Source organism: Mytilus galloprovincialis, chromosome 1, assembly GCF_965363235.1.
Source record: "Mytilus galloprovincialis chromosome 1, xbMytGall1.hap1.1, whole genome shotgun sequence".
In the NCBI taxonomy this organism is placed as follows: domain Eukaryota; kingdom Metazoa; phylum Mollusca; class Bivalvia; order Mytilida; family Mytilidae; genus Mytilus; species Mytilus galloprovincialis.
Window position 1 is genome coordinate 120,505,954 of NC_134838.1, and position 27,812 is coordinate 120,533,765.

The 27,812-nt window shown below is 32.8% G+C and overlaps 1 protein-coding gene and 1 long non-coding RNA gene across 3 annotated transcripts in view; one reads left to right on the forward strand and one right to left on the reverse strand.

Moving 5' to 3' along the window:
* Positions 1–346: 346 nt before the first annotated feature.
* Positions 347–27,812, forward strand: part of LOC143055184 (phospholipid-transporting ATPase ABCA1-like) — a 69,613-nt gene continuing 42,147 nt past the window's right edge. The window contains exons 1-20 of one of the 2 annotated variants that reach the window (XM_076228326.1): positions 347–441; positions 3,549–3,645; positions 5,030–5,126; positions 5,721–5,850; positions 6,768–6,853; positions 7,323–7,447; positions 9,385–9,654; positions 11,644–11,721; positions 12,685–12,988; positions 13,383–13,526; positions 14,251–14,406; positions 14,573–14,719; positions 14,968–15,123; positions 17,239–17,378; positions 17,642–17,758; positions 23,385–23,609; positions 24,713–24,806; positions 25,395–25,500; positions 26,257–26,433; positions 27,540–27,762. In XM_076228326.1, coding sequence (XP_076084441.1) covers positions 3,580–3,645; positions 5,030–5,126; positions 5,721–5,850; positions 6,768–6,853; positions 7,323–7,447; positions 9,385–9,654; positions 11,644–11,721; positions 12,685–12,988; positions 13,383–13,526; positions 14,251–14,406; positions 14,573–14,719; positions 14,968–15,123; positions 17,239–17,378; positions 17,642–17,758; positions 23,385–23,609; positions 24,713–24,806; positions 25,395–25,500; positions 26,257–26,433; positions 27,540–27,762 — 2,841 coding nt within the window. In that variant the 5' untranslated portion in view covers positions 347–441; positions 3,549–3,579. Of the gene's footprint in view, positions 442–3,548; positions 3,646–5,029; positions 5,127–5,720; positions 5,851–5,884; positions 6,331–6,767; positions 6,854–7,322; positions 7,448–9,384; positions 9,655–11,643; positions 11,722–12,684; positions 12,989–13,382; positions 13,527–14,250; positions 14,407–14,572; positions 14,720–14,967; positions 15,124–17,238; positions 17,379–17,641; positions 17,759–23,384; positions 23,610–24,712; positions 24,807–25,394; positions 25,501–26,256; positions 26,434–27,539; positions 27,763–27,812 lie in introns of those variants that run through there. The other variant, XM_076228333.1, reaches the window with a different exon arrangement.
* LOC143055202 (uncharacterized) lies at positions 5,302–14,336 on the reverse strand. The gene is made up of 3 exons (XR_012971967.1): positions 14,235–14,336; positions 6,798–6,869; positions 5,302–5,458 (listed from the first exon to the last, which is right to left on the reverse strand). It is a non-coding gene; the product is annotated as an uncharacterized LOC143055202 (long non-coding RNA).

Below are 27,812 nucleotides of genomic sequence, written 5' to 3' on the forward strand. Positions count from 1 at the left end.
TTCGGGAAATTAAGTTCAAAGTGACAAATTCTAACTGATACATTGCCACCCACCAAATACGTTGTGTTTTAAAAATCAACATGAATTTTCTTTCAATGTTAAAATAATCATACGAGCTTGAAATCTGTTTAATTTTATTGTCCTTAGTTAAGTTATCCCTGAGATATATCAGATTTCTTTTTACATTTCCGCGATTTATAACCTCTCATGTTCACGGACATGTCACATTGTTTTTTAGGTTCTTTAGGGGTAAGGATATAAATGACACAAGTCTTACGTTATACTTGTTTGAAGTATCCGGTTCAGCCAAGGATTAAGATTATTGATGTACGTGTATATCCTTAGATTAGTAAATATATTTTATTGTTATTAAAACATGTGTTAATATGCGGTATTGAACCAAAAGTAAACGAGTGGCTCTACGAGTTTGTGAATAAATAGGTAAGAAAGTAAAATAGAGACTGAAACATATTAATTGGAAATAATGTTACCTAAAATCGATGACTAACATCTATTATCTTGAACCAAATCTTGCTAAATGATTCCTAATTGCTTTGCATTAGATCGATCGTTGAAATATTACTGATATTAGACTATCTGCTGATAAAGGAATACTTTGAATATATTTATTTTTACTTATATATATCAACTAAATGATTGACTTCCCTCCTCTCTCAAAATCTTTCTTTGTTTTCTTTTCTAAATTGTTTTCGTCAATTTTGAATAGCTCTTAATTATTTTTTAAATGTCGCTCAGATAAGATGATTTCAGTTACTTTTCGTTTGCATGTTGTCGTTCTATTTTCAGAGTATTACTAGCTTTGGAGTATTACAATGTCGTTTCATGTAAATAATATAAACGCCTAGTACAACTCGTCTTAGCTGTTTATCTCCATCTTATTTCTCCCTTTTTTTTTTAACAAATGCCTGACGAACTGTTTGTTCTTCCACAACGATGACAGGTTTTACATTATCAAACTCTGTTTTCTCGAACGACATTAGTTTAAACAGTATTTTCTTCAAATACATTGAATTGGATTGGGCAACAGGCGAAGCCTACAAAAATTTTGTAAGCCCTCTCCACTACAAAACTACCAAACTATAATTGGCGCAAATTGATTCAGACTCGTCATATCGATATCTTTTTGCGCCAAAAATGAACTCTTTTTTGCCAGAACTTATGTGTGCCAATGCTTCTTCTGTGCCACTTCAATTTAAAAAGAATAGGTATCATTTCGCCAAAAAAAAAGAAAATCATCTAATTTTGCCAATATTCTTACTACATTTATTTTTATATGTTACAGTGAATTTGTATAATCAGTGATCATGTAGAATCCCTGAAAATCTCAGGGATTATGTAGAAGTAAATTTTGTAAGAATAAAATTCCAATTTTTCTATATTTTACTTATAAATGGACTTAGTTTTTCTGCCAGGAAACATTACATTCACCTTTTTTTTTTATTTTGATAACTTTCTTAAACTATCCTAGATTTGTACCAAACTTGGATTGAAGCACGTTTCTAATCATAAAGATAGTATCCAGAAGTAAATTTTGTAAAAAAGTTTTTCTTCCAGTTAACATTACATACAGTCTGCAGTTAAAGTTTTTAAAACATTTTTTAAGATTCTTAAACTATCCTGGATTTTTACCAAACTTGGACAGAAGCTTCTGACAATCAAAACATAGTATTGAAAGGAATATTTTTATTGATTTTTTTCATCATTTTTGTTGAGTGTGTGATTAACAGCAAAAGTAGGCGAGGCACTGAATCCGCGGAACCCTTACAATTTTTTTTAGGCCAGGCGATATCCTTTTTCAGACTTTTGGTGAACAATTACCATTATGTGTTTTGGGATTCCCTTTTCTTTTTTTACCGTTTGGAATTGCTATGAGAATATTTCGGTACACCAAATGCTAGCTTTCTCTTAAATATTTTGTTCTAATTGTCAATCCTTAGTTTTTCTATACATGTTGATGCGTATTAGTTCTCTCTGTTTGAATTTCTTGTTCATCGGAACATAACAAAACAAACAATTTAGATGTTCCATAATCTTCTTCACCATTTGTTTTACATGTATCACAAATAACATGCTCTGTAGATTTACAAATATGACATGACTATCCATTTGACGCTGGCTTCTTAAAATAAACAAACACTACATGTAAAGTTATCGCTATAATGGGAATCTTGATATTATTAATTTTTGAAGTCTTCAACTTTATCTGAAACCCTCTGTTGGTTAAATCTTTAAGATCATCCCCTGTGTTTAAAAAGAAAATTATTTCACCTGGCAAGGAAATTAAACTGGAATATGAAAGTAAAATGATAACTTGTCTATATTTTTTTTTTATCAAACAAAGGATCCTTAAATTATTCATAATCCCTGAAATTATATTAGGGAATTTGTAGAATAATTATTAAAATTTTCAGTGATTATGTAAAATCACTGGTCATTTTCAGGGATTATAAAAATTACTAATGATTTTAGTGATTCTACATATTCCCTGATTATACAAATTCACTGTAACATATATATCAACTAAATGACTGACTTCCCTCTTGGTTTCCTCTAAATTTGCTTCGGGCCTCATTCGAAGAAATATTTGAAATAAGCTATCATTGTAAGTTTGGTTTAAAGTTGAGGTACTATGAAATTAAGATCATAGAGTTTTATACCAATGACGTGCTATAAATGCAGCAAACAAGTCACTAAACATTAATTTGTTTCTTTGCGATTTTGTGCAAATGCATAGGTTTTGGTCAATTCTAGGATTTAGGACACGCACCTGAGGAGAACATCTAAGTACAAACTGAATAATTTAACACAGACACACAAAGACATACATACATACATACATAGCACAGACACACAGACAGACAGACAGACAGACGGACGGACGGACGGACGGACCGACCGACCGACCGACCGACCGACCGACCGACCGACAGACAGACCGACAGACCGACAGACAGACAGACAGACCGACCGACCGACCGACAGACAGACAGACAGACAGACAGACAGACAGACAGACAGACAGACAGACAGACAGACAGACAGACAGACAGACAGACAGACAGACAGACAGACAGACAGACAGACAGACAGACAGACAGACAGACAGACAGACAGACAGACAGACAGACAGACAGACAGACAGACAGACAGACAGACAGACAGACAGACAGTATTGTATTTTGTATGTAGATGTAATAGTATTGACACTTATCAATTCAACGGATATTTTTTTCAATTAATAAGTGTTCTTGCATAGTCTACAAATATTTCCTTTTAATTTCAACAAATGCATTATGCCATCAAAATATGATAATGACTGTCTCAACATTTTATTACATGTACGTCGTTATAAATAGATATGGTCGATGTTTTTATGTCGGCAGTATTACAAAAAAATTAGGTAGCAATTTCGGATATATCCTGAAAATATAGTTTAAACAAGTTTTCATAATATTGACTATACATATACACCTGTAAAGAGAACACTGAACAAGAATGTTTTTAATACTTATATGATTTATGATTAGATGATCATACCAAAACAACAATAGTTTTAAGATGGGGTTTGGAACACAACTTCAAACACTCTTATGGAAAAACTACACTTTAAGAAAAAGGCAGAAGGTGAGTTTCATTTTTATACATTGTTAAAATAATATCTTTGCATGAGAGAGAAAGCAATTTTTCTTTTAAAAGAGTGGCGACAGATACCAGAGGGACATTCAAATTTATAGATAAAAAATAAACTGATAATACCATGACCAAAAGAGAAAAAGACAAACAGACAAACAATAGTACACAAGACACCACATAGAAACTAAAGATTAAGCAATACGAACCCCACCAAAACTGGGGGTGATCTCCGGTATAGGATAAGCAGACCTTGCTTCACATTTGGTACCCGTCGTGTTGCTCATGTTATTACAAACCCGGAAAAAAGTATAATTCGGTAGGTCAGTATGTATTCAGTTGACATGCAGATATGTGCATATGCATTAAACACAGCAATATAAATGTCCTTCAAACCTTCTTATAAGTAAAAGTAATACTTTGTAATATTCCTGCGTCAGACGCGGAGTTTTTTTGTTTGTTATCTTCTTAAGGAACCCACAGACTCAAATTGGAAACGAAGGATAATAAGAACTTGTACACGTCAAAAACTCGGTTACAAAAACTGACCTGGCCTTTTTTTGTTTTTTTAATTTTATTTCTCTAATATGTTTTGGAGTTAAGTACGACGTCCATTTTCACTGATCTAGTACACATTTTTATTTAGGGGCCAGCTAAGGCCCACCTCCGGGTGTGCCGGGGATTTTCTCGCTATACATTGAAAACCCATTAGTAGCCTTCGGCTGGTATCTGCTCTTTGGTCGGGTTGATGCCTCTTTAACATATTCCCCATTTCCATTCTCAATTTTATCATTTCTTCACCCATCACGAGATGTAGATGTCTTATAATGATCACGAACATTACATTGTCTACACGCACAAGACCGGAGTTGAAAATATTCCGCACATTCACCTATTCAGGATGTACAAGATAGCATTAAATGTACTACTAAAACTAAAAGCGAGATATAAGAGGGATATACCAGGAAGGAAATATAATGCTGCAGTCGGTGCACGCTCCTTGTTAAGTTATATAAACAAAAAAATATAAAAACAAATATTGATTCTTATTTTATCTCAATTTTTTTCTTCTGCTGAAGCCCATATTAGGAAGGGTAGAAATAAATGCATGTATATAGATAAAAAGATGTGATATCAATGCCAATAAGACAACTCTCCATTCTAGTCACAATTTGTAAAAGTAAACCATTATAGGTCAAGGTACGGTATACAACACGGAGCCTTGGCTCACATCGAACAGCAAGCTATAAAGGGTCCCAAAAATGACTATCATAAAACCATTCAAACAGGAAAACCAACGGTCTAATCTATATAAAAAACGAGAAACACTTATGAACCCCATGTTACACATTTACCATTATTATTATTTTCGTTGTAGTTCCGATTGTTTTCCGAGATTGTTGTTCCATTAGTGTTGTTTTTAATTCTTGCGGTAATAAGAAGTCAACAAGGTCTGATAGTTAAGCATACGGAATGTAAGTAGCATGCATATAAGATATTTGTTATTTCAAATGAACGAGGTATTGTTATGGAAATATCAGAATTGTTCGTGTTAATACCAGTATACAAATAAGGAGACGTGGTTTGATGGCCAATTAGACAGCTTATATTTTTATTTATTAAATACTTTTATAAGTTAAACACCTCAATAATGAGACAACACAGTCTTTCCTTGCAAACAACAGTATATATAAGATTAATGGTTTTCTTTGATTTGAAATGTTCAAACATTCATCATTCAAAGTTGACCTTAGATATATCAGCGTTCTCCGCAGGACCTTTAAGCTTAAGGGTAATGTGATGCTATCTGAAATGAATTTCTGATGGTATATGCTATGAATACAAAAAGTCATATACATTCACCCATTATCTTTCGTTTTCAATGTACCATGTACATGTCTCTATTAAATGTTCATCGTCATGATTTGCATGTTTCGACAAGTGTCTACACCTGACTATTTTACTGTTGTTTTATCATTTTAGTTTATGTCGTACTTTGATGACAGTGCCATGAATAAGAAAACTAATAGGTTTTTGTACATTGATGACCTTTTTTTTAATTTCATTAGGTCATTTTGAAGGCAATGCTATGCCGAGTGCTGGCATTTGGCCCTTTCTTCAATCGTTAGTTTGTAATGCAGAGAACAGATGTAAACAGACGTTAACACCTGACGAAGCTGCTGGGAATCCAAAGGCTTTGTAAGTACATACCTACAAGGTTCAATTTAATGAACAAATTTTGCCAGACCAGGAAAATTACAAAAAGATGGGCTTATAGGTTATTTGCACATAATTTTAACTTTTGTGGTAGGAAATTTGCTCTTCTGTATGTTATATTTTAATTAAAAGACGTGTTCAATACCTATCCAAGCAATTATCTAGAAATGTTGATCTTGATAAAGTATGCATTTTAAAAATATGTTCTTTTCAATTTTATAAGGAATGAAGCCAACACTTGTTTATTCGGGTCCCAAGTAGTAGGGTCAGAAGTTTTTAGTTATATCTAAAACGTGGCGTTTTGACCATATAGGGCGACTTCACCCTGTACGAGTCAGAGACTTCATCTATCCTTGAGTTACTGGTTTACCAAAACTCGTGGTGCTGTTGTTGTCTCAAATATGGGCATGTCCTCCCCGCTCCCTCTGTCACCGGAAGTCCTTAGTCGTGTTGACGTTTTAGGTACGTTTATTTAACAACAGTATGTTTCCTTACTATTATGAAAATTCAATTTGAAAAAAAAAAAAAAAACAAATTCAAAAATTCAAAAATTTTAAAAATCGAAAATTCGAAAAAATGAAAAACAAAAATCTAAAAAGATATAATAAAAATTGAAATATTCAAAAAGTACCCCAAAAAATGAATTCAAAATTCAAAATACTCTAAACATGGAAAGGACAAAATTGTTTTACAAATTGTGAACTGGATGGAAAGATGTCGCATTGGCACTCATAGCTTATCTTCTTATACCTATGTATTGACAACTTTTACTTTGTCATTTCTTTTATCACCATATATATTGTTTACAAAGCCTTTGAATAAATGAAAATGGTGTTAAATTTGTAGTCAACACGATGTAGCAGATTTTGTACATAAAATGTTTATATTTCTTTTTATAGGATTCCTAATCTTATTCAAAACTTACTAACCCATGGACCAGGTATCAGCAGAATGCTTGACTTGTTCAGAGACAGAACAGCAACAGGTTTGAACAACTTCACCTATAAAGGAGTAAATACGTGTTTCTTAAATGTGGTGAACAATTATTCAAACATTAATCATACACACGCCTGATAAACCATCAAAAATATTTACAGAATGACAACAAATTGGTGAAATGTTTATATACCCTAGCTATATTTGTGATATTTTGTATCATAAAAGCTCAACAGGAAGTGCGTGTAAGCCTGATATTTTATTGTTTACCAGGCGTGCTACAGATCTTTTGTCTATTGTATGTGGTTTAAACCTAGGAAACAAAGTGTATAATCCTGAAGACCTCTTGTCTATTGTAGGTTGGTCAAACTTAGGAAACAATGTGTAATCCTACAGACCTTTAGTCTATTGTAGGTTGTATAAACCTAGGAAACAAAGTGACTTATCTTAAAGACATTCGAAACTTAATTAACGACAACATCAGTCTGTCTTTTAATGTAATTTATTATCTATTGTAGGTGGAATAAACATAGGAAACATAGTGACCAATTCTGAAGACCTAAGGAACCAGATCATTAATAACAACATCCGTTTGTCTCCTGATGTGATAGATCAATTACTTAATGCCACAATAAATCCATCTGTAAGTCTATCAATTGCTTGAACAGACCATTTTAGCGAAACAAAAAAAGGCAACAGTAGTATACCGCTGTTCAAAAGTCATGAATCGATTGGACAAAACACAAATCAGGGTTACAAACAATAACCGAGGGAAACACATTATTTATAAATTGCTACAATATTAACGTAAAGACCATTCAGCCACAATATACGTAGACTCTTTTTTTCCACAACATGTTTAGAAACCATTTAGCCCGATATATGTAGAAACCATTTAGCCCGATATATGTAGAAACCATTTAACCGGATATATGTAGAAACCATTTAGCCCGATATATGTAAAAACCATTTAGCCCGATATATGTAGAACCATTGAGTCCGATATATGTAGAAACCATTTAGCCCGATATATGTAAAAACCAATAGCCCGATATATGTAGAAACCGTTTAGTCCGATATATGTAGAAACCATTTAACCCGATATATGTAGAAACCATTTAGTCCGATATATGTAAAAACCAATTAGCCCGATATATGTAGAACCGTTTAGTCCGATATATGTAGAAACCATTTAACCCGATATATGTAGAAACCATTTAGTCCGATATATGTAGAAACCATTTAGCTCGATATATGTAGAAACCATTTAGCCCGATAACCGTCTAGTCCGATATATGTAGAAACCATTAAGCCCGATATATGTAGAAACGCTTTAACCCGATATATGTAGAAACCATTTAGCCCGATATATGTAGAACCATTTAACCCGATATATTTAGAAACCATTTAGCCCGATATATGTAGAAACCATTTAGCCCGATATATGTAGAAACCATATATGTAAAACCCATTTAGCCCGATATATGTAGAAACCATTTAGTCCGATATATGTAGAAACCATTTAGCCCGATATATGTAGAAACCTATGTAGAAACCATTTAACCCGATATATGTAGAAACCATTTAGCCCGATATATGTAGAAACCATTTAACCCGATTTAACCCGATATATGTAGAAACCATTTAGCCCGATATATGTAGAAACCATATATGTAAAACCCATTTAGCCCGATATATGTAGAAACCATTTAGTCCGATATATGTAGAAACCATTTAGCCTGATATATGTAGAAACCTATATAGAAACCATTTAGCCCGATATATGTAGAAATCATTTAACCCGATATATGTAGAAACCATTTAGTCCGATATATATAGAAACCATTTAGTCCGATATAGTCCGATATATTTAGAAATCATTTAGTCCGATATAAGTAGAAACCATTTAGCCCGATATATGTAGAAACCATTTAACCCGATATATGTAGAAACCATTTAGCCCGATATATGTAGAAACCATTTAGTCACAACATATAAAGCGACCAATTAGCCACAATATACTGGTATGTAGAGACCGTAGCCACTAAATATGCAGAGACAATTAAGTCACAATATATGTTGAGATTGTAGCCATAATATATGTGAAGACTGTTTAGCCACACTATATGAAGTGACTTAGTAGCTATATACGTAAAGCCACTATATTTGTAGTGACTATTTAACAACTATATATGCAGTAACCATTTTGCCACAATATATGTAGGGAAAATTTAGCCACATTATATTTAAGACCATTTTGCAACAATATCTGTGGAGACAATTTAACCAAAAAAATATGTAGAAACATTATTTCCACAATATCCGTTTAAACCATTTGACACAATATATGTATCTACAATTGATAAACTGGAATTACTACCAGTTATCTGTATAAAAGAGTTACGGGAGTAATTTACTTAATACTTGACATTTTAACTGTTATGCCCATAATTTCTGAATTAACTGCTGAAAGAAGCAGTAGCAGGGCAATATTCGATATCGATTAGAAAATAAAAGTGATAAGGAAGCTTGTTGTTAACACATAATGACATATGCTATAAGTTTTTTTTGCCATTAAAGCTGCCAATGGGTAGATTGTATGACAAGGAAGGGTGCCATTTCAAAGGAAAAAAGAGAAAATCTGATGATATTCAAAACACCAACACAACTGTTCAAGATTTTCGTAGTCATCTGTGTGAAAGAGGTCAGTTCAATCAGAAGATTATAATTCCAACCCTGTCTCTCCAAGGAATAGTTCAGACCGAGATGTGTGATTTGCCCACAGGACATTTTGATGAGTTATATGGATTACTTTGGTCGGGAGTAGATACTGCAAGGTCATCGGAAGAGGTATTAATATAATTAAAAACCTATTGTTCAGAGAACAATTGAAGGTCATTCCACCAGTTAATATCTATTTTGATATTAAAATATTAAAAATCAGTCTAAAATGTCAGTTCATATGGCTTTAAAGCAAAGGTCAAAATCTAGAACGTCAAATTAACCTATGACCTTGACCTCAATTTCAAGGTCACAAACTGAAGATCTCAAATCAAAAGACCCTAGGTCTCTAATATGTATGGTTAATAAGTTATATCACTTTACACATAATTTAAGATATGATAGGGGCGAAAACTCCCATTCATTGTTTACGCACCCTTTCAACTAAAATTATTTAGTTACCACATGTCGCAACTAACAATTTATACAAAATAATTTGTCGATATCTTATAAGGTTAATGAAAATGAGTGAAAATAAGACAAATTCAAAAATTAGAATATGACCTTGACCTTTGACCTTGACCTAATTTTCATTTTTTTGGACCAAGGACCTCAAATCAAAAGATCCTAGGTCTCTATCACTCATGGTGTTCCAGTTTAAAATACATTTCAAAATTTCAAATACAAAAGGGGAAATAACTCTCATATGGAGCGTTCATATTGCTTCGTTCAAAATTGGACAAATCATACGAAGGATATAACGAGCAATTTTATAAAATAAATTTGTCGTAATCTTTAACGGTTGCGAAGGAATCATGGACACAAGGAAAACAGTGCTTGGGGAGATAACTCCTACAAAGAAAAATATTCGGTTACGCAGGGTAAATTTCAAAAGCGCATAAACTGTTCGATATCATATACCAAATATCTAAGCGACATATTGCGAAACAAATATTTATCGCGAGAACAAAATTAGGTGGAAGAAAGAAAAAATAATCAAAAGAAAAACAATAGGTCTTTCCACAGAAAAGTGGAAAGACCTAATTAAAACAAAAAAAAAGGCAACAGTAGTATACCGCTGTTCGAAATTCATAAATCGATTGAGAAAAAAATAAATCCGGGTTACAAACTAAAACTGAGGGAAACGCATCAAATATAAGAGGAGAACTACGACACAACAGTAACACAACACTAAAATGTAACACACACAAAAACGAACAATATTATAACAATGGCCATTTTCCTGACTTGGTACAGGACAATTTAAGAACAAAATGTGTGGATTGAACCTGTTTTTGTGGCTAGCCAAAATCTCGCACTTTTATGGCAATGTTAATTATAACTCTAAAATGACTATAAGAGTGATTGTTCTAGAATGAAGATGTTTGAGCAGTGTTAGCATGTATGCCTTTATGTCTGTTATCTTTTAAGCTGAAGTGACAAAAAAACAACAACTTTTATATAAGCTTTGGATTTTACATATTTTGGACATGAGCATCACTGAAGAGACATGTATTGACTTCTTTCGAAAGGATTAAGGGTTGGAATAGAAGAGTTTGAAAATATGATTTTTTTTTCGATCCTGATTATTACGTTAGTACAAAAATGTCATATTTTTTGCAAGATGAGCGGTTTTTGCTCCTTGGATAATTCTTTTATTGATGATTTTACTGAATTATAACTTGAGGTTTTAGTCATTAACTGGTATTTTCGGTGGATTTAAAAAAAAATGCTACAAACAATATTAATTAAGAGGTTCATTTTATATTTCCGAGTACGAATCTACTAAGAATATGAAAGCACTTTTATATTAGACATAATATGACATGAAAAATCATACAGAAGGTATCTTACCATACTCTTCCATGTATTAAACAATTTTGGGATACACGACAATGAGAAAAAAAAAACCCATAAAAACAAAAATAACTTAAAGACATTCAGAAGTTAACATACGGTCTTTAGCAATATGTTAACCTCAAAAGTGTCCTTAGCAAAAATAAGGCGAATACATTAAGGTCAGTCACAAGCGTCAAATCACTATGTAAGTACATAATTCATGAACCAGACTGATTGTTCAATATGACATACATATGTATAACGTTTTGATTTTTTTAGATTGTGGATTATATGAAGCTAAATGCAAAAACTGAGTTTGGATCTGATCCATCAGAATTATTTTATTTATTCTTTGAGGTAAGTTAAAATAAATTTCGTAGAAAAATAAAGACTAAATATATACATAAATAAGGCCGTTAGTTTTCACGTTTGAATTGTTTTTACATTGTCATTTCGGGGCCTTTTATAGCTTTCTATGCGGTATGGGCTTTGCTCAATGTTAAAGGACGTACGGTGACCTATTGTTGTTAATTTCTGTGTCATTTTGGTCTCTTGTGGAGAGTTGTCTCATTGGCAATCATACCACATCTTCTTTTTTATATTATGTTATTGATTGGAAACATAAAAATTGTATGAACTGCAGTTTAAACGATTACCAGTCTTCAATGGATGAACATTTGCATTATTTGCATTTCTTAATAGTGACAGAAAGGTGGGTATCAGTTTTCAGTACAAGAGGTTTTCAATTCCTATGAATAAAGAGTAAACTAAATATCTTAATGATTCCATCCGTGTGCTTGTCTGACTTTCCGTGTTTCTGCTTAAGTACCTTTTAATAAAAACTCCTACTTACTGGATAGTCATTTAGGAAATTGAAGATATTTGACCTTCCGACTTAGACTATTTACCGGATTTGTTATCACATATGCAACACGACGGGTGCCACATGTGGAGCAGGATCTGCTTACCCTTCCGGAGCACCTGAGATCACCCCTAGTTTTTTGGTGGGGTTCGTGTTGTTTATTCTTTAGTTTTCTATGTTGTGTCATGTGTGCTGTTGTTTGTTTGTCTTTTTCATTTTTAGCCATGGCGTTGTCAGTTTGTTTTACATTTATGAGTTTGACTTTCCCTTTGGTATCTTTCGTCCCTCTTTTGTAGGATGTGTATACAGATTGTAGTCTGGTTCCATCATGTTGATTGGAACATGTTTAAAATCTCTCACTTTATCATTGCAATATGGGGGGTATAGAATTACAGGAATGGTATTAGTTTTTTTTTGTTCTCTAAAAATTCATTTTTTTTATTGTTTACCTTTGGTAGGTTACAACCTCATTCAAGGATTACCAAATTGACAGGAATGTTATTACCAATGAAGAACATCTTCCAAACCAGCCACATGAAGCTACAATGAAGAAAACGGTCAGCAACTCTGCCATGATCAAGAGTCTGATGTGTGGCGGAGAAACTGCCAAATGTAGACCTGGATATTATACAGCTGGATCTAGTTGTCTCCCTTGTAAGATAGGAACATACCAACCTAATGCCAATCAGGGGTCCTGTATACAATGTGAATATAACATTAAGACCAATTCTACAGCCTCTACCAGTGAAAACGATTGTCAAGGTATGTCTGATTATTATTGTGCAGTTGGAATTTCAAAATGTGTAAGAAGCATGTTACAGAAATTACAATTCAATGTCCGAAATTATAAACAACTCTATGCATGTTTGTTGTTATATGAACCAGCAGGCACCACAAATATACTGAAACAACTTTAAGGTCACTATATGTCTATCTAAACTGTTGTATGATTGTTACACCGTTCTTGCCTAACAATAATGTACATTGATATACTAAATAGGCCGGTCATGCTGTATATTTTTATGTAGTGAGTTTTGCATTTATAAACCACATAGAATAAAGTATGATGTGCGTTTTTGGGCACATTTTATGACAACTGTCGTGAATATAAAGAAGCAAACTTATAGATACAGTAGTATATATTCTATTTATGTAGTAAATTGTGGAGCTGGCCAAGAGGGTGCTGGTGAGTGTTCCAATTGTAAGTCAGGTTATTATAAACCATCAGCAGGGATTTATCCATGTATGAAATGCCCGCACAACACAACATCTAATCAGGCCAGGACACAATGTAATATCTGTAAGTACCACTATTTATTTCTTACACTTTTTCTGTGAAACTTTGGTTTAAGTAGAATTATTGATAAATAAAACTTATAGATATAAGTAAAGTTGAAGCATTATTAATATCTCATTGTTTAATATCATGAAATCCATGCATCATTGATGATTTTTTTATACTTCTGATAACATCTCTCTATATCTTTCAGTTGTTGCAGAACATTTTATCAAAGTGCAATTAATAAGTTATTAACGAACTCTTATTTAAATTGGTTCGGACGTTTTACTGTCACCATTACGAATTTGGTAACCAATACATTATTATCATGTCTGAACCCATAGAAGGACATTTTTCGCGGTCCTGATTGTGATAATTAAACTACAGTGAATTGGCACGGTAGGTGATGCAAGCATAGTGGAAGACGCTAACAATGGCGAATCATACTTTTTCGTTTCCTTTGGAGTTAATGCGATACCCTAAGTTTTTGTTTGCTACTTTCATTTCCCTTCTTGGTCGATCTTTAAGATTTAAACACAAATAAATTAAGTATTGATGGTGGATATCTATTAATGCATTGAATTCAAGTATTTTTTGTTTTACTTGACAATGTATTGAATAAAATAGAAATTTCTTTTTTGTTTTAAAAAATTCAAATGGTAACCACAAACACATATCAATCTACATGAAAGGTAACAGATTCTCGTAGCGAAAGTAGTAATTATTTACCTTATATTGTTTTTAGTGGATTGTACTGCTGGGTCTTACATAGATGGCAATAATTGTTCTACTTGTGGTTATGGCACATACCAGCCTAATCGTGCCCAGACATCTTGTATGTCATGTGACTTCAACAAAAATACCACTTTCACCGGATCTGACAAAAAAGAAGATTGTAAAGGTAATTACAAATGTTTTGCATATATGTTTATGTAAATAATTAAAAATGCAAAATATCCAACGACAATTATGAATCAACAGGTGACAGGACAACATGTTTACAATATACAGGTCACATGACTTCAAATAAAAATGACAGAACTAAATATATTATCTATCTATTTCAGTGTACTGTGGTCCAGGAGAGGAAGGGACAGATACATGTACTCCGTGTAAAGATGACTATTATAAATCAACAGGTGGCAGGACAGCATGTTTACAATGTACAGGTCACATGACCTCTACTAAAAATGACAGGACTAAATGTACAGTTTGTAAGTATTTTTTGAAGATCGAAGATATGGGTTGTTTAACAGATAATTGTTACACGTAATCACTTATTGATAATAAATATTTATACGAAACTTTTCTAGTAAAAGAAAATGAACTTTTCTTATCGTAAATTAAAAGTAATCGAGATTATCCCACCAATAGAGTCAAGACATATAGGGCATTTTCAAAATGCGTAAGAAAACATGGTAGCGTTGTCATAATAAAGTGAATGTATTTTGATATTATACAGTATACTGTGATCGTGGCTATTTCTACAACTCTGCTGAAAATACTTGTCTGCCTTGCCCAGAGGGGGAGTACACAAGTGGTAGAGGATTGGCAAAGCAATGTCAGGCTTGCACAGCTCGACATGAAATAATAGGCAACCCTGGAACACAGTGTAAAAGTAAGTACATGTTTCACACATGTCCGGCTTGTACAGCTTAATATGAAGTGATAAGCAACCCTGGAACACAGTGTAAACGTAAGTGTATGTTTCACACATGTCAGGCTTGTACAGCTCGATATGAAGTGATAGGCAACCCTGGAACTCAGTGTAAAAGTAAGTACATGTTTCACACATGTCCGGCTTGTACAGCTTAATATGAAGTGAAGTGATAGGCAACCCTGGAACACAGTGTAAACGTAAGTGTATGTTTCACACATGTCAGGCTTGCACAGCTCGATATGAAGTGATAGGCAACCCTGGAACTCAGTGTAAAAGTAAGTCTATGTTTCACACATGTCAGGCTTGTTCAGCTTAATATGAAGTTAAAGGCAACCCTGGAACACAGTGTAAACGTAAGTGTATGTTTCACACATGTCAGGCTTGCACAGCTCGATATGAAGTGATAGGCAACCCTGGAACTCAGTGTGAAAGTAAGTACATGTTTCACACATGTCAGGCTTGCACAGTTCGATATGAAGTGATAGGCAACCCTGGAACTCAGTGTAAAAGTAAGTCTATGTTTCACACATGTCAGGCTTGTACAGCTTAATATGAAGTGATGGGAAAGCCTGGAACACAGTGTAAACGTAAGTGTATGTTCACACATGTCAGGCGTGCAAAGCTCGATATGAAGTGATAGGACACCCTGAAGCACAGTGTAAACGTAGGTGTATGTTTCACACATGCCAGGCTTGCAAAGCACGATATGAAGTGATAGGCAACCCTGGAACACAGTGTAAAAGTAAGTCTATGTTTCACAGATGTCAGGATTGCACAGCTTAATTTGAAGTGATAGGAAACCCTGGAACACAGTGTAAAAGTAAGTCCATGTTTCACACATATCAAGCTTGCACAGCTCGATATGAAGTGATAGGCAACCCTGGAACACAGTATAAAAGTAAGTCCATGTTTCAAACATATCAAGCTTGCACAGCTCCATATGAAGTGATAGGCAGCCCTGGAACATAGTATAAAAGTAAGTCCATGTTTCACACATATCAAGCTTGCACAGCTCGATATGAAGTAATAGGCAACCCTGGAACACAGTATAAAAGTAAGTCCATGTTTCACACATATCAAGCTTGCACACTCGGTATGAAGTGATAGGCAACCTTGGAACATAGTATAAAAGTAAGTCCATGTTTCACACATATCAAGCTTGCACAGCTCGATATGAAGTGATAGGCAACCCTGGAACACAGTATAAAAGTAAGTCCATGTTTCACACATATCAAGCTTGCACAGCTCGATATGAAGTGATAGGCAACCCTGGAACATAGTATAAAAGTAAGTCCATGTTTCACATATATCAAGCTTGCACAGCTCGATATGAAGTGATAGGCAACCCTGGAACACAGTATAAAAGTAAGTCCATGTTTCACACATATCAAGCTTGCACAGCTCGATATGAAGTGATAAGCAGCCCTGGAATACAATGTAAAAGTTAGTCTATGTTTCACATATATCAGACTTGCACTGCTCGATATGAAGTGATAGGCAACCATGGAACTCAATGCAAAAGTTAGTCTATTTTTCACACATGTAAGGCGTGCACAGCTCGATATGAGGTGATAGGCAACCCTTGAACACAGTGCAAACGTAAGTACATTTATTTGTTTCACACATGTCAGTCTGACACAGCTTGGTATGAAGTTATCGGCAAACATGTTATGTGTGCCTTTTTATGTCTTTTTGAAAAATCACCTTTCATTCTTGTTTTAGTTTGCCATTTGCATTTAGGACCTTTGGTATCTTTCGCCTCACTTTTGTAATATTGTGACTATATATGAACAAGAATAAAAACAAAATTTATAAAATGTATGTATCCGAAGTAGTTTTCTGGAGTTACCTTTACCTTCATCGGAAACGCTTTAATCTTTGAAAGCCATCAGTATCAGTATCGACAATTATAGTCAAATTCAATATATGGTCAATTTGTCAATAGGAGTTGAAAAAGGAGCACTGACTACTGAGCTGATGATACATTCGGGGAATTAATCAATAGAAGCAGCGTTACCAATCGAATGTGCATTTTTTGTTCCTTCATTTTAGATATAATTAACTTTATTGCAGGAACAGCGTGTGCTGATTTGATTGATGAATTAAAGTCCGATAATTTTGGTAAAACTATTTGGAAACAATTACAACCTTTGTTGGAGGGAAAGATACCATATGCACCAAACACGCTAGCAATCAATGATGTTATCAAATTAGTAAGTAAAGGTATATATGTTCCATGCAGCTGAATGTTAATAACTTGCTATATTAGTATTACAGACGTGCTGCTATAAAGGGTATGGTTATATTAGTCAAAAATATATTAAAAAACTGTAAAATACCTGGTAGTACATACAGGGGCATAATTTCTCTTAGAAAAATTATCTTATGCAAAATCTTTCCATATCAAACAATGAGTTAAATCAGGTCAACATCTTAATTTAAAACGATTGTATTATTTTCCTCTGATATATTTTAGGCAAACAAGACATTCGAAGACCTCTTCGTATTTGTTGACTTGGCAAGATCATGGGAAACAGAATATAATGTTTTGTTAAATTATTTTGAAACTGACCCAGCAATACAAAATCTTAGAGTAAGTAGCAAAAACAATTATTTGGATTATGAGGATAAATGTATCGATAGGTTGAAAATATTTTCAGTGAGTATCTCGATGTTTCAGGAAGGATTCTTTACATATCACGCTTCATATTGAGACGATGTTGGTTTTTATTCAATGTCGCCTCATTTGTAATGTTAATTGAACAGGATAAAAAGTGGCTGGATTTGATGAGTTTCAGATACCTTAAAATCAGGTTTAGGGTTCATAAATAATCTTACATTTTTGAGTTCAAGAATTTCAGTGTTATTTCTGCAATTTTAAAATTTCGAAACTATTTTTATTTTTATTTTGGCATATCTCTGTAGTCTTTGCGCCGTGTTTGGAAATTTTAAAATTGTATTAATTTAAAGATTTTGATAGAGTCTTAATTTGAATTGATATGATTCATTTGTCATCGTGCTATTACCGAGGAAGGATATCTGTTATCCGAAATATCTAACATATTGTTCGTTTTATTGTGTTTTTGGTGATGTTGTTCCCTTTTAGACTTGTTATATATTATATTTTGTAGTGTACTGAATCATAATTATATGATCCATCGCCCCGTATGATTTATCGTTGACTATTTATTCAGTCATTTAATATATATATACAACTCGTCTAAACATCAACCCAACAATGTAAGATCTGTAAATTTGCTTTCGCAATTTTTTTTTTGTTCTTCCCTCGCCGGGATTCGAACCCATGCTACTGAGATATCGTGATACCTAATCGCCTGCACTGTAGCCGTCCCGCTAGACCACACCACCACCTTCACAATAATAAAGGATTCGTTGACCGTGTGTTACCTTTCCTCGTCGGTTTTAATCTAGCGTCGTACTACAGTACATGATATATAAGGCATGGAGATGTTATTGTTACAGATCAGCTCAATTATCAATAGTAAAGGACCCTACAAATTAAGGCAAGATACAGTCACAGAAAATAATTATATTTATAAGTACGTCTGGGTTTAGTGTTTTAGGCTACTACCTGTAAAAAAATATTATAGAAAGAGAGAAACTTTGAAATGCAATAAATGACCTTATAAGAAGTTAACATTCCAAGATAATTATTACAATTTTGGAGATTTTTGGTTTTTGGTCATACTCTTTAAAAAAAAAAATGAAGAAAGAGAAAATTTTAAATTGACAAAATAGATCATCAAGAAAGATCTTCAAATATGTAAAACTAATAAAATGGTCAGTTGGCATATTATTGGAATTATTGACCATGTTCAAGTTTTTGATCCTTAGTAAAAAAAAAATTCAATTACAGACATTCAATATTGAACATATATTGTCGTTTCTAAATTATGGGAATTCGACAAGGTCATTTGGAAATTGTTTCTACCCGTTTCAATTTCAGAACATTAGGGATGTAAATCATTTGAAAAAATATTCATCGTCACAGTGTTTAAGTTATGAGGTAAAAAGTTGGAGTCTGTTTCTCGTTTAATATTAAAAACCTTAGGCTGCTGACATGTACTTCATTTAAGGGAGAGTCGCTCATTGACAATTATACCACATATTTTTATTCTTATATAGTCTTATATATGGTTTATAAAATAATTATCCAACTAGTCAGAACTTCTTTAAATTAGCGAATATTTAAGAAAATTAGTACACTTTTGAGGTATCGCTTGTTTATCGATTTCAATATTTATCTTTATATTTAGGAACGAATGCAAACTCCGTCAAAGGCATACCTATGTGAAAATATCCATGCATGACGTCAATTGAGATATATATGAAGGCCAGGGGTATGCCTCTTCCGGAAAAAGGGAAGTTGACAATGGGAGAGATGAAAGCTTCACGTTTGTCATAGATCTTTATCTATTTGTGTCAAAATTAAGAAAAGATCCAGTTATGAAGGTGATCTTTTAGTTAAGGTAGAATCACCAAAAGTTATAATACACATGAGGATTTAATTTGTACAACTTCCAATATTATTTATGGTATTGAATGTTGTCGACTAATCTACGTAGTGGAAACTCAAAAGAGACTCAATTTTAAAATGAATGACCATCGGTGTAATGTTAGTGATCTTAATAACCAGATTTCTCTATAAACATTTTAATCAGCCATTCTATTGTTTCAATGAAAATCCGTAATATATAGAAAATATATAATTCAACAAATGATCCCATATTGAGTACACCATACCATTTTCAAAGAGAAATGACTTTTGGATAGGACAGTTGATGGTTTATACATTTTATCTAGTCCAAGGGGGTAGTTCTGTCAACAAATTACAATTATTTAACACTTCTACGCCTAAAAGGTTTATATGCTATCATTATCAGAAATATTTTTCATCAGAAATCTGTTCAAACAGCCAAACCTGATGCTTAGAAATAAAGCTACACCTGTCATTTAATTTACTCAATCCAAGTCTATTGCATCCAAGAATTTCATCCACAAGAGGGTTTTAGATGTCTGTAATCTTAAATATTTGAAAACCAAACCTCAAGATTGCTTATTTGTTACGTAAAAATACAATAAAAGTCCAACTAGTCATCTTATTACTGGCGACCTTAGCATCGTTACCAACGAACGAGTTTTTAGCAAATTGACCAAAATATAAAATTCCCTAGCCAATCAACTGGAAAGAGAACTTTAGGTTACTGATGGATGTAGTTGATGACTATGCTAGAAAATGGGTAATGCACGAACCAGAAAAACTAGAACTGTACACTATCTGGATGAAACAAAGACATTCGATAATGCATTCAGAAGCGCTTTTAGACACTACAATTTACTATGGGAACAAGGGTTTCCATCTCATTCAATAACCATGAGATTGTGGATCCTGTATCCTCCTTGCATGACAAATATGTCGTCGTTCCAGCAGATAAAGCCTCTAATAATATTGTCTTCGTACGTTCAATCCATTATTTGCAAAGTCTCTGAAAATTGCTTGGGATGAACAGAACAACTCGTATCTTACATCACCTTGAACATCATAAACAAAGGATGAAATTTTATAAATCATAAATCTGTCTTTCTTTCATTTGGTATAAATATCAAATAAAACGAAGAAAATCTACCGTTATTTTACTATATACCAAAAATTCAAAATACTATGTTAAAAGAACAACGATAACTAGCTTGATTATCAAGATGTTCGACTAAACATCTTTCTGTGCTGACTACTATTATTTCTACAGTAAAAAATGACCTTAAAATATGGTGATGAGATATACTTTATAAGTGGTGGTAATCAGACGTAGATTCTCAATTGTGCATTCCTTCTTGTCCACTTGTTTTTGTACTCGTATGAAACAGAATATTCTAAAAGACAAAAAGGAAAAACACCTTTCAAAATTTCTTAAATTTTGCTTACAGACATATTGATGATGTCCTATCACTAAATAACCCATATTTCAGTCAGTACATGCATCTCAAATATCCCTGTCGACTTGAAAATAAGGAAACTATTGATACGAGAAGGATTGCATCACACCTTGATCTTTTCCTCAGTATTGACATAGATTGACGATTTCACACTAAAATATATAAAGAACGGGATGATTTCAACTTCCGTATTATCAATTTCCCATTCCTCAGCAGTAACATTACCATGTCTATCGTATGGTGTTTACATATCTCAAATAATATGGTATGCTCGTGCACTACACGAACTTTATTTACAAGAGTGTGCTCCTTACGCAGAAACTGCTCCATCAGAGTTATGGGGAGGGAAAAATACACTCAGTAAATTTTATGGACACCATCACGAATTGATTGAACTTTACGATGTGTCTGTGTCTAAACTAGCCAATGACATATTTACCGAGTCTTATATTTTAGTTTTACATTGGTGACGTCTGTCTTCCAAGTACCCAAATATGACTGTTTTGACGAGTGTGAATTTCCATTGTTATGCGACGTGTGTTGGTATTTTCATACATCCAACATTTATGTATTTATTTATGATGTTTCTGTTGGTAAAGGTGCATCCAACGTTCATGTGTTTCGGTTGGACAATGTGTTATTATGTCTTATCGTTGGCTGTTGGAATTCTGTACTTTCGGAACATTTAATACATGTCTTGTTTGTCAATATAATAGAGTTATTTTCTATATTCCATGGAAAAAATATTGTGACAGTCCAAATAATTATTCAAAATAGCCTTTCAATATCGTCAATACCATGATAATTTTTTGGACTTGTATTGTGAAAATAATTGTTTGTGATGTCTTGTGCTGTCTGTCGTCAATGGAAGATGTTTGTTGTTATTATGCGGTTTACATGTGGTAACGACTATTAAATGATTTGTGTGTGCGTTTATCTGTGAGGAATATTCTTGCGTTTGTTTTGGCTGTATTTCTATCACGCAGTGTTGTCGTTTTATCAATATTTTGTAATATTGCCATGTAAGTTGGAGATTTGGCTAGCCGTCAAAACCAGGTTCAACCCACCATCATGACCATGTGTTAATAAAATCTCCTGTACCAAGTCAGGAATGTGGCAGTTGTTATGAAATAGTATTGTTCTATGTATGTTGGCGTTTGTTTTTGTTGCACTTCAGCTTTCCTGTTGTTCCTTTGTTTGCCTCTTTTAGTTGATGTTTTTCCTAGGTTTTAGTGTGCAACCCTGATTTTTTCTCTCTCTATCGAGTGATGAGTCACTGATAAGTCTTTTGTAGACGAAACGCGCGTCTGGCGTATATATAAAATTTAGTCGTGGTATCTATGGTGAGTTTATTTGAACAGCCGTATACTACTCTTGCCTTTATTTAAGGATGTTTGCTCCTCTATTTCTAAATTTTTGCCAGATTTTCGGAATCCTCTGGTTTTATCCATGTATTGCCATTAAGAAATTTTGCCCACTTACCCCTTCTTTTCTTTTTATAATTTTATTACATAAAGTGTAAAAAGACATATTTCAAAGTCTTATAAAATCCTTGTTATTTTTTCATAGTTTTTGAAACAAAAAAGTTGCCAATGTTAAATATATGAAAAATCGAGAGAGAATTACTTCCCGCCAAATTTTCAATGACTCATATCTCGAAAACAAGCACACGGTCCCTCCATTATTTTCTGCTTTTTTAGTTTATTTATATACTATCAATTCATAACAGCCATTTAAAAAGCTTGTTATTTTTAAACAGAGTAGCGAACATCCTTAATATCAAATCTTTTGATTAAATAAATAATTGGTTCTGTGTCCATGAATTTAATTTTTTTTCCGTTAATACGATATAGGTGATGTATATATCTATAGACAACAATCTTATAAAAAACTGGGAAATGCCAGTTTATCAAGGGAACAACACGTGTATTGCTGCTGTTCATCTTTAAAGTTGTTTGAATAATAGCTAGTACAAGTATGCCCTTAATGTTGACTTTTGAAATTGGTGTTCATCCTTATCTGAACCATATGTTATAACATGAACAAATTGATATGGGAAGGTAATTTATTGTTGAATTATGTTTTAGAAAGTAATTTTGTATTTCATTTGTGATTCCATGTTGATATTATTACAAGCAAAAGCAAAAACAGTATGTCATAGTTATTTTTAGTATTCTGTTATGCTTATATGTTCATTGACAGACCTGAATGAACAACTTCAATTTGCTGAATAACTGGATATTTACCTACTACAATATTTACAGAATTTCACATGTTCGGAAGTATGTGATAAACTATGGCACGAATATAGACCAAGAGCTTGCGTTGACAAACCAACACTTTGTCACAAGAATCCTAACTACAATCCCTGTGAGTCTATGTTTAACTTTCTGTACAGTGGTACAGATATTAACGTTTCCAACTATACATGGAAGGATGTTTTAGAGGATGTGAACAGTGTACTAGAAATGATTTCGAAATATGAAAAGGTAATTTACTGTAGCAATTAGTATTCATTACATCTTTCTTTCATCTTTATAAACCCTGTATTACTCTCCTAGTAGAAACCATTGTTTACAATGTATTTTTTTTTTTTTTTTTTTATTATTTGTTAAGATATATAAACGTTTTATTCCTAAATATTTCCTGTTTACAACTACCTTAGTCGTGCCGTAACAGGCTAAGATTCCTGTTTACAAAATGAACCATCTATTCAGGGGAAATAAAAGGCAATAAAAATGCAGTCCATTTTTTACCTTGGATTTACAATACTAGTAGTGTAAAAAATATATCCATATAATGTTAGTCTAGATGCAATTTATCATTATAATTAACTGTGCTTTTTAATACTAAATAAAAGTTGATGTTTTCTAGGTAATTAATATAAGTCGCGTAAATGCATTTTGGAATGTACTAAATAAAAAGAAAAACTCTATCAAATAATCGAAATTAGATCTATAATAGTAACAATTTGTAGCTTTATGTATGAACAAATATAGTTGTATATAATTAATTCTTTTACGATGTAAAACAAACTGTTTTAGATATTATCTGGGTCTACATGTGGTATCAGTCGTGCTACTCATTTTTGAAAAAGGATGACGGAATTGTTTTTACGACAATAAAAGCATGTCCGTCTTCATCAGTGAAATAAACATTTCATAACGGTCAACTTACTCGTGATGGCGTCCTTAAAATTGTCAAAGGAAATCACTTGGAACTCTTGGTTTCCTGTCTTCTTTGTGAGCAGCAATCAAAATCATGAAATCATGATAGGAAACGCAAGCCTTGGAAGATCGTCTCAACTAGGAAATGTAATCTTTCGTTGTAAAGTTTTGTTCTCATTGTCAATTTCTAAATGAAGATCCTTAACATGATGCTTCATATTTAATGGTTCTGATCCAATTTGATTAAAATAATATATACAATGTATCCCAAACAAGACCTTCTGCTGGATGTAACTTATGAGGTACATTTTCAATTACCTAACTGTAATACAAAAATGTACACTCCCATACCACATATTAACTTGCACCAAAACCACTCGATAAAAATGAGTGTTCAAAACATATTTTATTTCCTTTAATTTCAGTGTTTTGTCTTTGACAAGTTTGAAGGATTCAAAACAGAGCATGAGCTAACAATAAGAAGCTTACAATTGATCGAACAGAAAAGATACTTTGGAGGTAGTTTATAAACTTTTGAGATAAGCTAATAACCTGATAATGTAACATAAAAAACACATTCATTTTTCTATTTTTTTCTTGCAACTGTTAATACCATGTTCAGTTATTTGAAGATGCATCTTTAAAACTTATTTTTGCTGAAAAAAACAGAATTGTTTTAAAGAAGTCAGTTCTAGGTATAGCATTTTAACTAAATAACTACAACTTTAACACGTTTCAAATTATCATTGATATTGTTATATTTAGAAATTAACTGTTTACTGAATTTTGAATTTTTTGAAATACTAAGGCTTTTTTTACCTCAGGCATAGAGGCATAGATTACCTTAGCTGTATTTGGCAACACTTTTAGGAATTTTGGGTCTCAATGCTCTTCAACTGAGTACTTTATTTTTTGAAAAATTCAAAAGTTTTGTAAACAGGAAATTTATAAAAATGACCACATTATTGATATTCATGTAAACACCTAAACAAGGCAGTTAGGATTGCTTTTTTTGAATAATTTCACATTTGTCATTTCGGAGCCTCATACCAATTCTTTCTATTTCTATATACAATACAATAATGTGTTGTTATTTTTATCCAACAGCTATTATATTTGATGAAGATCATGGATATGGACTCGAATCACATGTAAAATATTTTATCAGAATGAACAAGGATCGTGTAGATAAAACAAATAGAGTTCAGGATAAGTGAGTATTATTTATCAACGATAAAAAAATTATCACGGACAAAATTTTATTTTTCTGTTTTGTAGTTTTAAGAAGTTCCTTTTATTCTTTCATCTTAGAAAAGTAATTCTAGACTGCCATACATTTCTGTCCAAAGTCAAAATAATACTGGGTTTTCTCTCTGTGTTCGTACATAATTTCGCATGAATGTTTTATTTTTGTCTTGTGCTCGCCATATACCGTTGAAGTTTTACCTTTTATTCATTTCTGACAGACTTATTGGATTCGGGTATTTTCGGACCTTCTGTGATAACTTAATGCTATCAACATCTTTTATTCAATGAATAGTTGTTATTGTTCATTTGTTCTGTAAAGGACAGCTTTTTTACTTTGAGATGAATCTTGAAATACTTCTCAATAAATAACCTTGTTCTGGAAAAAAAATGAATTTTTATATTTTTGTTTCAGCTAAAGAAACGTTAATATTTGAATCAGTGTATAACATTTATGTTTCAGAACTCGGGCTCAAATATCTATCAAAAGAGAACCTTTTTTGTACTTGCACATCATCTTATAGTTACAAATCTACTTGCACCCACTTAGGTCATCAGAAAATTAGTTAGCACGGCAAATTTAACAAATAGTTTTGACCAATTCTTGAATATGACAGTTGTTATCTGTTCGTTTGATGTGTTTGATCTTTTTATTTTGCCAGTTTTTTTTTGTAATTTTACTTTTTATTGACATTTTGACATTTTTAAAAATGTGTATTTCTAGGTACTGGAGACCAACACCTAGATCTAAACCTGGAATAGATACAAAATATGTAACATATGGTTTTGCCTTTCTGCAGGATATGATTGACCATGCTATTATAAAAATCCAGACCTACAATACATCTGATGTAGGAGTTATCACACAGATGTTTCCATATCCATGTTATATCCAAGATAAGTAAGTTATTATCTGTTACAGATATTAATGAATAAAGTTTGGAATAAGATTCAGTTTTATGGGATTTTGTTGTTTGTTGCATCAGTTCTTATTTTACACGCAAACGTTGGAAGAACCAATTGCAAGTCTGCAGTATCTGCAGAGCGAATAAGTTGCACACATTTTACAAGGGCTCTCATTTTGAATTGTGCAAATGATGATAAAGATATAACTTCTCCACTAAAAACAAAATGCATGTTGATCAATCAAACAAAAAACAATAAGTCTAGTGCATTGGTATAAAGTTGTTAAAAGGCATTTCTTTTTTAGCAAAGTCCATCATAAATACTATTTTTATGAAGAAAACAAATAATACCAAATGATAAGTAAATTTATAAATAAAGACTTTTCTATGTAAACAAATAACGGTAAAAGTAGTGTACCGCTATTCAACAATCATCAATCGATTGAGAGAAAATAAATCCGGGGTACAAATTAAAACCGAGCAAAACACATCAACTATAAGAGGAAAACAACAAAACTACAGGACTCTGAAGTGCAACAAAAAACCCAACGACAATGCGACATAAATAGAAACGAACTATTATATAACAACTGCAATATTTCGGACTCGGTACAGACAATTTAAGAAGACTAAAATGGTAGGTTAAACCTGGTTGTGTGGCAAGCCAAACCTCACGCATTTTGGCGAATGTTATACTAATGGAAAACGTTATCATACCACATTTCTAGTTATCTAAAGAACAATTATAACTTCAGTTTTATATTTGAGTGAAAAATTAGTTATCCATATTGTATTTCGAAAATTTTGCTTTACTGTTAACAGAAAAGATTTACAGGCAATTTGTTTGTTCGGTCATACATTTTATAATATTATCTACAGTTCCATCTGTTTAGCAAACGACGCCCATTGACAGTAAAGATTTAGGCCAAAATATTTCAAAGTCCAAAACAAAATGCAAACATCAATTAGAATTATCATCACTACTGCACTGCATAGTCAATAAATATTAACAATCTGTTACATTTGCATTCTTAAGACGTATATAACCACAGAAATTGAAGACCGTATCAAATTTCAAACTTTTATAATTATTGTTACATAGATTTGGCAGCGCCGTTTCCCTAACTTTGCCATTATTTCTGGTGTTAGCTTGGATGCTAACTGTAGCCTTGATATGTAAGAATATTGTGTATGAAAAAGAGATGCGTCTGAAGGAAGGAATGAAGATAATGGGATTGGGTAATGGTGTCCACTGGCTGGCCTGGTTTATTGATGCCTTCATTGTTATGTTTATATCTCTGATACTGATGGTTATTATTTTGAAGGTAAGTAATAGCATGCCCGCATTTATTGTATATTTTAATATTTACGTGTA